The following is a 12,500-nucleotide window of genomic DNA, read 5'->3' on the forward strand; positions in this document are numbered from 1 at the left end:
ATCTGTTTTAGATTATATTTTTCAATAGGTCTACATATTGGTGATTAGCAGCACAAAATTTCAACCATTTTTACCGAAATAAAATGTTTTTGCCAAAAATAAATGGGCGACTTTTCTATTTAGGCCACTTTTTCACAAATTGCAATATAGCAACCAAATTGCAATATATATTCGTGATCAGCAGCCCATTGAATTTTCCCAGTCACCATTCCTATTCCTCTATTTACGGAATGTCATACAAATTACAATACAATGGTATAACATATGTATGTATGTATGTATGTATGTATGTATGTATATTGTATATATATATATATATATATATATATATATATATATATATATATATATATATATATATATACATATATATATATATATATATATATATAATTATTATTATTACTAGCCAAGCTACAACACTAGTTGGAAAAGCAAGTTGCTATAAGCCCAAGGGCTCCAACAGGGAAAAATAGCCCAGTGAGGAAAGGAAATAAGGAAATAAATAAATGATGTAAGTAAATAAACAATAAATCATTCTAAACACAGTAACAACGTCAAAACAGATACGTCCTATATAAACCATTAACAACGTCAAAAACAAATATGTCATATATAAGCTATAAAAAGACTCATGTCAGCCTGGTCAACATAAAAACATTTGCTCCAACTTTGAACTTTTGTGTGTGTGCGTGTATATATGTATATGTGTGTGTATATATATATATATATATATATATATATATATATATATATATATATATATATATATATATATATATATTATATATATATATATATATATATATATATATATATATAAACAACCTCTAACCTGAATTATAACTAACAAATTAATCATACAACGGGGAAAAATATATTCATCACTTATATTATACTCTTTCTCAACTCTCAAAACCTTACCTTTGTTTCAAAACCGTTTCTCGTTCCGATCTCCTCAAACTTTTCCATTCTACTTACATATAACATTCTCCCTTGCTAAATTCTTTTAATTCTTTAACTCGACATTTTGTCATTTGCATCCCATTGAATCTATTTAGCAACGCAATTGCCCTGGTCTCTTTCAACTCTTATTTCTAACAATCTCTCTTTCTAAGTTTAAAGGTTTTAAAGGCCGCTCCTGAATGGCAGAGGCAAGGGGCAGTGACATTGCCCTATCAAGTAGGACAATGCCATAGAGACTGACCCATATAAATATACGATCACAGCAATATGCTCTCTCTTCATCCAAGCTAGGACCAGGAAGGACCTGGCAATGGTTGCGAATGAATCAGCAGGTAGACCTATAGGCTATCCCAAACCCGATCCTTAGCTCACAAGGATGGTGAGGTCTCAGCCATTAAAAGAACAAACGAGTTTGAGCGGAATTCGAACCCCAGTCTGGCAATTACAAGTCAGGGACGTTATCAAATAGGCCACCTTTTATTCGTTAATGCTAAATTTTGTCATTAACATACCCTGTTGATTCTATTTAACAATGAATTTGCTCATCACACTTTCCCCTGTATTGTGCGAACTGTTAGTTCATACTACAACATGTTTCGTACATAAAGAACAAAAATAGGACAGAAAGATCACCAAGAAAAACCACACAAGGGGACATCGTAACAACCGAATAAGCATAACTAATAAAACATAAATGAGGCAATTGAAGGAAAAATAATAATAAAGGGATTAACTTTTCTAAGTGGGAAAGGCTATGACAACTAAAGGGGAACAATCAGGAAAGAGAAATGGCCTGTGCATTACTACATTGAAGGAGAAAAACTTGGACAATCATACGAAAAACTAATAAAATACAAAAGGAAAAATAACGAAACATTATGGGAGAGACAATGATGATCAGTTGAAAACACTAAAGGAAAGAACAATGATAATAATAGACCATAAAAGAGGGTAGAGTCGGTGACTATCAAACTTCTTCACTTCATTCAACCCTTCACGAATTCTCGACATTAGTTGTGGGTCCCTTACATTATTTCCAAAAATTCTATACACCTACAATTAAAAACAGAGGTATATATATATATATGTATATATATATATATATATATATATATATATATATACATATATATATATATATATATATATATATATATGTATATATGTGTATATATATACACGTATATATATATATATATATATATATATATGTATATATATATATATATATATATATATGTATATATATATATATACACACACACACACACATATATATATATATATATTTATATATATGTACATATATATACATATATATATGCATATATATATATATATATATATATATATATATAAAAATAAAGGAAATGATGAAGAAAACACCTTTGCTTTATAAGAACTAACTTTATTACAAACTTGAAAGTTATAATTATCTTAGTTGATGGATTTCTGTGTTATGCTTAATGCCTTGATTAAATCACTCCACTAAAAAAAGACTAAGCCATCACTAGCAAAACTATCCTCACGAGAATTTGTATTTAGTTGGGAAAAGTTCAACCAACCTCTGGATACATTAAAATACACCAGTAGAAAGACATAATTTGTTAAGTTTTCATTCAGCTGATAAATACATGTTATGACACTGACAATCCCCATCACATGGTGGGGTCCATATGGAGGCGGCTCCAGCTCTTAGTTTTCATTTGGGTGAAGAAGAATGGATTCACATTTTGTAAAGCTTAACCTAGTTTGTAGAATGGTGGAAAAAAAAACGGCCTCACATTTTGCAAAACGCATGGGTAGCCGATGTGCAATTTCACTAAGTTGTGGTTATTGCTAATACATTGGACAGTAAAGTATATTTGAGAGTCTTTTCTTCATTGAGATCTTTGGTAGCAGAATCATTTTTTGAGATCAAGGCACTCATCATGGACATCACTGATGTTAGGGAGGCTGTAGTCTGTTGGGACCGACCAGGTGTAAAATTTCAAAAGTTATGACTGAAAAACTACACTTTAAAAGGGAAACGAACACAAGAACACCATCTAACCTATGTTTCCCCCAACTAACTTAATCTATGAGCCATAACCTTACCTACTGGGGGGGGGGGGGGGTTAATCTCCCTCTTGGATTGCCATATCCTTAGCTTACGCTACAACTAATTCTTAACTCTGTGTTTTCTTCCCAACCGGCTTCACTCTCGGCAAGATAACACTAAATCTTATTTCTTAAAATAGTAAAACTAGCATCATACAGTAATATCATATTTCAGACCAAGACAAACAACAACTTCCCCAGAAATTAAATCGATTTGACAAGTTATAAGAAAGTTTACACATGTCCCAACGAACTACATTTACACCCAATGTTATTAATGTCAAGAGTACCATAGAACGGATTCTTTACCAAGTTCACATCTTCCTCCTTGAATTCTGAAAGGAATATTTCCAGTTCACTTTCCATTTTCCAAAGATCTAAAATACAGAGTAATTTCACTTTTAAGTAATGGGTCAAGCAGATGATCTTCTCATCAAGGATAGTTGAAAGGTTTTCAAACATGGGTACAATCACAGTACCAGCTTTTCTTTGTCAATTCTGGAGCATGGTAGTAAGTCCCCAGCTTTTCTTTGCCAATTCTGGAGCGTGGCAATAAGTCCTCAGCTTTTCTTTGCCAAATCTGGAGCGTGGCAATAAGTCCTCAGCTTTTCTTTGCCAAATCTGGAGCATGGCAATAAGTCCACAGCTTTTCTTTGCCAATTCTGGAGCGTGGCAATAAGTCCTCAGCTTTTCTTTGCCAATTCTGGAGCATGGCAATAAGTCCCCAGCTTTTCTTTGCCAATTCTGGAGTATGGCAATAAGTCCCCAGCTTTTCTTTGCCAATTCTGGAGCGTGGCAATAAGTCCTCAGCTTTTCTTTGCCAAATCTGGAGCGTGGCATTAGGTCCTCAGCTTTTCTTTGCCAAATTTGGAGCGTGGCAATAAGTCCTCAGCTTTTCTTTGCCAAATCTGGAGCATGGCAATTAGTCCTCAGCTTTTCTTTGCCAATTCTGGAGCGTGGCAATAAGTCCTCAGCTTTTCTTTGCCAATTCTGGAGCATGGCAATAAGTCCCCAGCTTTTCTTTGCCAATTCTGGAGTATGGCAATAAGTCCCCAGCTTTTCTTTGCCAATTCTGGAGCGTGGCAATAAGTCCTCAGCTTTTCTTTGCCAAATCTGGAGGATGGCAATAAGTCCCCAGCTTTTCTTTGCCAATTCTGGAGCGTGGCAATAAGTCCTCAGCTTTTCTTTGCCAAATCTGGAGCGTGGCAATAAGTCCTCAGCTTTTCTTTGACAATTCTGGAGCGTGGCAATAAGTCTCCAGCCTTTCTTTTCCAATTCTGGAGCGTAACAATAAGTCCACAGCTTTTCCTTGCCAATTCTAGAGCGTGGTACTAACTCCCCAGCTTTTCTTTGCCAATTCTGGAGCGTAGCAATAAGTCCCCAGCTCTACTTTGCCAATTCTGGAGCGTGGCAATAAGTCCCCAGCTATTCTTTGCCAATTCTGGAGCGTGGTAATAAGTCCCCAGTTTTCTTTGCCAATTCTGGAGCATGGCAAGTCCACAAAGACGATCCATGAGGTAAAATATATATTCTGATTTTTAACAATATTTTGAAATGCTTAATTTGTAACATTCTGCTATGGACCACATGAGAAGAAAACACTAGAGGAAGGGTGATACAAAAATAGGGAACTTCAAAGCATAGGAAAGACAATTACAATAAAGTATAAATGGAAGAGCTAATTAGAATATGATAAAGGAAATTACTGAGATTTAAATGCAGAGGAATAAAACATAATGTTTAAGAATTATAATCATATGAGACACTTTGATCCGTTACAGTCATTGCACAATACAATAGATTGAACTTGAGCTTAGTCTCCTACAATATAACAGAAATTAACATCAGTGAAGCAGGAATGATAATGGAGTCTATCTTTGTAAAGACCCAGTTTGTAAAATTATTTTTGAAGCACTTTTAAACAAATTACTAATTAAGTAAAAATTACTACAATGATTACATTCATTGTGAGTTTCCCCAAGTAAGACATATTCCAGTTGTTACTATTAATTATTTCAAATCCCCAATATCTAAGTTCTTACTATTTTTTCAGAATACAATTTATGATTAAGAAATGCAATAATTATACTTAAGAAATGGTGAACAAAGAGTTTCATTACATTTAATTACATTATAATTTCAGATATATACATCTATAAAGTTCATGATAATCATGTATATTATGTTATATTTTATAAAATCAGCATTGCATCAATTATTCATAGTTTCAGATACATTAATTTTTTGGAAGTGAGTAGTAAACACAGTTCATGAGATTCTGGTACAAAACGGTCAGTTTTAATAAAGTTTTCAGGAACATTACATTTATGACACCTCTTTGTTACCATCAAGCAGGTTAAACAGACCAATAAATTAACAATAAATCTTTTATGTTTTCCCTGGAGGATCTGTTCTAGTCTGTAAATGCCCATTTATATAAAAATATACATATCTACATGTAAGGCACTGGACGGAGCTATGTCTAAGACACACACTGTTTGGTGAGCATGTGTTCAATGCGGAGCTCTTCAAAACTTTTCCCTTTATATTCTAGCATTTCAGTTATGACTTGCAAATACACACGAATGGTGGAATTACAACCGTTCTTGGTTATGATTTCAGTGTCTGAAATTGGGTTGAACTTTGTAAGCATACTGTTTTCAACAGAGTTAACAGGACTGGGAAATTCTTCTGGCACAACAATTTCTGGCAGAGAGTTTTCAGTTAGGATTTGTGGTGATGAACTTAGACTATTTAACCTTTTCTTACATTTTTTGCTTTTAGCGCCTAAACCTTTATATGTTCTGTTTATGCGAAAGGATTCTAGTCCCAGTCCAATGCCATCAGACAGATAATGTTCAACACGTAACTCTTCAAAGCTTTTATCCGCGTATTCCTTCATTGCAGTTATGACTTCCATATTTGTTTTTTCTTCACAATCAACAACTTTGGTCGGAGAATACTTTGTAGGCGAAGTTCCTTTCCTCCCATTGAAAGGGAACAACTGGGGTCCACATTTATCTAATTCACTTGAAGAGTCCTTTTCTCCAATAACGTTACAAGAAATCAAGGATCCTGGTATCTCACAGTTTTGAAGTCCATAGTCACCAATTTCATTCTGCTGGGGGTTTAAGCTGGTCCACTGTGGAGGCTGAGAAACATAAAATGGCCATTTCAAGTTGGAAACCATGCAATTTACATAGTGTTCAAAACGAAGTTCTTCAAAGCTCTTGTGTTTATATTCGTCCATAGCCGTTATGCATAGGTGACGCATGGGGAAATTAACCGTCTCTCCATCCACTAATAGGCTGTCTTCCACTATGACTGGGTAGTACTTGGTAAGTAGCTCATTTGGCACTCTAACTGGGGTATTTATTGGAACTTCTTGATCAAAATCATCATCTTCATGTCCACTGCTGCTTGAAAAAAAAAAAATTCACTTTTATTTCATTACCAATATCAAATGTCCGTGTGATGCCTTACCGACATCGAGAGTTATTTTTATTCATGTGAAAATGAAGGAAGCTGAGCTAAATCAATGAATAATAATTTATTCTACGAAAAATTGTTAAATATACACTGTGTCTTTTGAAATTTTAAAGCTTGGACAAGAAAATTACCAAAATATTAAAATAATTGATTTTGAATTCAATTCAATCTCTACAGAATACATAATTCGATGTTGTCGCTATACAAACAGTATTACAAGCCTTAAAATTGTATGTGGTATGAATAACATTATTCCTTTATTTATCATTTCCATGAAAATTGCAAAAGACTAATGCAAAAATTCTAAAGGTCCCAATTTTCAACTTGTACCTTAGTTGATGGAGATGGACACTTTATAACCAACTGTGGAACTTGAATTGAATTTATCTTTATCTCTTTATACTGGAATGAAAGACAACAGCATCGAAAAATTTCAAAAGCAACGATCATGATTACTTTTTTTTCTTATCAACTACAGCCGATTATATACCTCTGCAAAAACTGGGTACAAATGTACCATTAACAGTCAAAAGCCTGAATTTAAACATTGTTCAAACTATGCAGTGGGATAACAAGTAATGTTATTTGATATAAATAACTGGAGTAATAATCATATTACAGTTGCTATAACATTTGACAATTGACAGAAAAAATCAAATAACATTTAATACCACTAAACATCAGATAGAAGATGGCAAGGAGTTTCACAAACTTTGCTCTGAAGACTGGTACAGCCAATCTTTAGAATAGCAATTGCGATGAAAGATATACATTAATATTTTACAGATTTTAATTTCATAATAAAAGGCAGGTCTACTGTAATGGAGACATTGTTGTATACGAGTTGCTAAATAACAGCGAAAAATTGAAAATACTTAATATATAAATATCATTGAAATACAACGAACCATTCAATTGCTTACCTAGAGCTTTTATAAAGTTCTTCTTCAATGTGCTGTCTAACCGTTGAATGCACTTGGTCTACTTCCTTCTTCGTTTTAGAAATAACAGCTGAAAGATTGGCAAACTGAACTTCCATTTTTAAATTTTCAAGCGATAGAACCAAGTCATTTATTTCCTGAATTTTCACTTTTGCCTCCAATTCACGATTGGGAACATTCGTCAAAGGCCCTAATCCTTCGTAGACTTGCATTCGTCGTTTCTGATTCATTAATTCCGTCATTTGTGACTGGATCTCTCTCAACCTTGCTATTTTTTCATCTATCTGCTTCACGTCCTTTTCCCTCCAGTCCTGTGCAGATTCCATTTCAACTTCTGTGGCTGTTTTTGAAGCAGTAGAAGATGGACTGTCTTCAGAAAGGTCACTAGTCAAACCACTGTCTGAACTCTCTCCAGTCACACTTGGTAGAGACTGTAGAGTTCTTTCAGCCTCTATCCTGATCACTTCTAATGAACCTCCAGTTGACTCATCCAAGGACTCCTGTTTTACATTAATTTCATCACATTCGTCTTGGGTCAAATCAATCACAATTTCTTTAGAGTCATTTCCAGTTCCTTTATCAACATCTCGTGAATCCAATAGAGGTGGAGGAATCTGTAAACCTTCATGATTATCAGACAGACAACTGGGAGCATCTTGGGTACTTGAGATCTCTTGGCTTAAATTCTCATTCTCCTCTGGGTGTCCAAGAGGTTGGCCTGAAATTTCAGATGTAACTGAACTCAACTCGGCCTCAACTTTAACATTGGCTATATCAGCCACTCTCGTGTCTCCTGAAACAGGTTCTAAACTGTTTTCAGTTGTAACCTCTACTGACTCTGGTTCAACTTTAACCCTCTCTATATCAATACCATTCTTTTCTCTTACACTAGTTTCGGTATGATCTGGTGAACCACAGGTCAATGAAGATGAGGAGACACAAGACTGCTGAACCAAACATTTTGCACATGGTGTTTCTTTAGAAAAGTTATCATCCATACAAGCTGAGCATAAACTGTGACCACAAGAGAGTCTCCATGGTATAGCGTCATTGTCATACTCATGAGAGCAGATGCTACAGACTGCACCCTCTACCTTCATGATTCTGGTCTGTAAATATACATATTGAGGTATTACTTATATGCATTTAGAAGTAAACGTAAGAAGGACTAAATCTAGATTTACTTTTGTTGATAAAATCATTATCCTTACTGTAATGAAATTGATGCATATCTGTATGAATTGATGCTATCTGGTGGTAAATTGATAATCTATTGAAATCAGTCCTCTGATAGGAACCCAATTCATATAACAGATTTATGAATGAACTGGAACACTTGTTGCATGCTAAATAAGATATCTTCATTGATGGATATCACTTATACAATCAAAGAGGAAAGCCTCTGAGGAGAACAACATATACAAGAGTAAAACCCGAATATAATTTTATAAAATAATTTAATCAGTCTCTAATCTTACAACATTTGATGATATAATTTTCAAGAATTGAGAAAAATAATGATTAAAGTAAAGGGAACCACATACAATTACATAAATTTCAAGATCACTAGGGAGTGTTAGTTAGAATTCCTAAACAAGATATATATATATATATATATATATATATATATATATATATATATATATATCACATATATATAACATACACACACACACACACATATATATATATATATATATATATATATATATATATATATATGTGTGTGTGTGTGTATATATACATAAACATATATATAGCAAAAGAAAAGTATCATATAATTTTGCAAAACATCGCAAATTATTTAAATACCAATCTCTTCGTCATAGAAAGGCAACTTAAGTGAGTTATGAAGTACAAGGGAAGACAAAAAATTTTAACGATTTTTATTTTTCTACATTAACTATGGTGATGTCTGTTTTAATGATCAATCTTTATCAAAGATATAAAATGACTTTTGGAAACAGAGAAAATAACAGACAAATGGGGTAAATTGATAAATGGGAAAACAAATAAAAGAAAAAATAACTAAATCATACCATGTAAATCTATATAAATTGTAACAAAAGAAAAAAAATGAGAATAAGAGTGACATACAATGGACATTAATTACAGTTCCGCTTAGGGGAAATATTTTAATTTTGTATATATTTTTCATGTAATGAAAAATGGAACATTGCTTCATAAATTAGGTGACAGGTGAAAATAAATAGTAAAAACATTAAATGTAAGAAAGAGTAAAACATTTTTTGTAGTTATTTATGTAAAAAATTTTAGTAGTTATTTATGAGGGAATCATAAAAGACTAATGAAAAATTTCACATCCCTTTACTAAAGTCAACATAAAAGTAAAGTAATAATTTGAAACAAAAGTAAATAAGAAAAGAATGTTAACTCTTTCATGTGGAAAATACAAAATAATTGTCATATATTTTTAATGTAAGGTATATCTAAAATGTTTGTAATAAGCTATTATGTAAGGTCTCTTAAAATGGATTCTATACTTATAAAGTGAAAAGAAAATTAGCTTCCATCATCAAACAACATAAATATCTTGAATTCTGAATGAAGGAGATTAAAAGATAGAACCTTAGCTGCATTGTATGATGAAAGAGAGCATAGGTTACGTAATCCATTTTCGACATTGCTCCCCTTTCCAAAAGAATATGCGAAAGGTTTCCAAAAACAAGAGATCACGAAGGAGGAATTCGTGCTCCAGTCCCTTCCAAATCAACATTCAAGAATTTTAACCCTCACTGTTGCGGATTTTGGAAATTATTAACCTTACAATATCCAGAGACCTCCCTATGACCTCCCAAGTCCGGACGGGAGGTCAAAAGACCCCCCCTTAACTTACATTAACAGGATCAAAGGCTGCATTAATCTGTTTTAATGGGCTCGCCTTTAAACACTCATTATCTGGTTCCAAACGAGTATTGTGATATAACCTGTATAAACTCAGGTCCCTGAGCTCCTCCTCCTCCTCCTCCTCCTCCTCCTCCTCCTCCTCCTCCCTGCTGCGTCCATTAAGGACTTCAAAGCAAAGTCCCATCAGGACTTCATAACATCAAGTTGCGATTTTCATTTCTGTTTTACCTTTACCAAACGAAGATTGGAATGCCAAAGCTTTGGGAATGTATATTCGAGGGAAAAGTAAATGGCATCAACAGGAGACTGGAGAGAAATACAAAGGTTTTCGAGGATAAGGAGTAGGACAAATGTAAAGGTCTATGAAAAGAAAATGAAAAGACATGCATGATTCAACTTTTGCTAATAAAGAGTTGGGAGATGTAAGGGTCTATGAAAAGGAAATGAAGAGACGTGCATGATTCAACTTTTGGTAATAAAAGAGTTGGGAGATGTAAGGGTCTATGGAAAAGAAAATGAAGAGACGTGCATGATTTAACTTTTAGTGATAAGGAGTTAGACAAATGAACAGGTCTATGAAAAGAAAATGAAAAGACATGCATGATTTAACTTTAGGGAATAATGAGTTGGACAAAATGTAAAGGTCTATGAAAAGAAAATGACAAGACATGCATGATTTAACTTTAGATAATAAGGAGTTGGGAAATGTAAAAGTCTGTGAAAAGAAAATGAAAAGATATGCATGATTCAACCTTTGGTAATAAAATAGTTGGGAGATGTAAGGGTCTATGGAAAGAAAATGAAAAGACATGCACGATCTAACTTTTGGTGATAAGGGGTTGGGAAATGCAAAGGTCCATGAAAAGACAATTATGAGAAATGTATGACTTAACTTTTGGTACGAAGGAATTAGGAAAAGCAAGATTAAATGTATGATTTAACTTTTCCTATCAAGGAGTTGGGATATGAAAGGGACTGTGAAAATAAACCGAGGAGATCTGTATGATTGATCTTCTGTGAATAAGTATTTTCAAAAGAACATCTAGAAAAACCTATTAGTTTATTAAAAGATAAAACATGGTAAGTTTTTTAACAAAGTAATGATGATAAATGGTAAGAGGAAACTGTTGGGCTTTTCTGGAAGATAAAAGAAACCCAGAGGAAAAAATATCTTAAACTTTATAAATATAAATATATAACTTTATGAATATAAGTGAGGAGACATTTTAGAATGAACTAAAATCACATAAATACATATTTGCATATATAATGTGAGAACTGAAGAGAAAAGTCAGATTTTTATACATAAAATGAATAAAAATTCGTGAAAAGATAGATGGAATCTAAGATGTAAAGATAGTAAAGGAAATAAATGGGTTTTACATCAAGGTGATATAAAAGAATTATATATTTCAGAAGCGAATAAAGATAAATATAAAATCAAATTAAAACAAATATAAGACAAATTAAAGACCGAAGGAAGACAAAACTAATAGCATCCTACTTGTTCAATTAGGGTAGTAGCTTAGCTAACAATAATAAAAATCATCATCATCATCATCATCATCTCCTCCTACGCCTATTGACACGAAGTCCCTCGGTTAGATTTCGCCAGTCGTCTCTATCTTGAGCTTTTAATTCAATACTTCTCCATTCATCATCTCATACTTTGCGATTCTAATTTCACATTCATGACAATCAGGTCAGCTTCAAAAGGCCACTCGCCTCACGATTCTGATTCTCTTACTGTGGATATCTGCACTTTGAGTTTTAATTTCGTCTGCTCTTCGAAGGCAGAAGCTCAGCATTCAAATTACAAAGACAATCTGCAACTTCAAAGGATAATGGAATATAAATTAATTTTGTGATGCACTGTCTGGAGAAGGACATCTGGAGACAGTGGTACGAACTGCTTCAGAAATTTTACTGTAGGAGAACAGGAAAAACATCTGGAGACAGTGGTATGAACTGCTTCAGAAATTTTACTGTAGGAGAACAGGAAATAAATTAAATCTTATGATTGTAGAGAGAAGCTTCTTGTACATTATTATAACTATTCTCACTAATATTACTATTGTTGTTGTTGTTGTTGTTGTTGTGGAAAAGTCTGCTTTCTTTTTTCAAGGAAAAATATAC

At 33.3% G+C, this 12,500-nt stretch overlaps 1 protein-coding gene across 2 annotated transcripts in view; it reads right to left on the reverse strand.

The window, feature by feature from the left end:
• Positions 1-2,380: 2,380 nt before the first annotated feature.
• LOC137656691 (uncharacterized) overlaps positions 2,381-12,500 on the reverse strand; it is a 22,455-nt gene continuing 12,335 nt past the window's right edge. Inside the window, exons 2-3 of one of the 2 annotated variants that reach the window (XM_068390890.1) lie at positions 7,479-8,605; positions 2,381-6,482 (exon numbers count right to left, since the gene is read on the reverse strand). In XM_068390890.1, the coding sequence (XP_068246991.1) occupies positions 5,549-6,482; positions 7,479-8,605 (2,061 nt within the window). In that variant the 3' untranslated portion in view covers positions 2,381-5,548. The remainder of the gene's footprint in view (positions 6,483-7,478; positions 8,606-12,500) is intronic. The other variant, XM_068390891.1, reaches the window with a different exon arrangement.

This window comes from Palaemon carinicauda, chromosome 17 (assembly GCF_036898095.1).
Source record: "Palaemon carinicauda isolate YSFRI2023 chromosome 17, ASM3689809v2, whole genome shotgun sequence".
In the NCBI taxonomy this organism is placed as follows: Eukaryota; Metazoa; Arthropoda; class Malacostraca; order Decapoda; family Palaemonidae; genus Palaemon; species Palaemon carinicauda.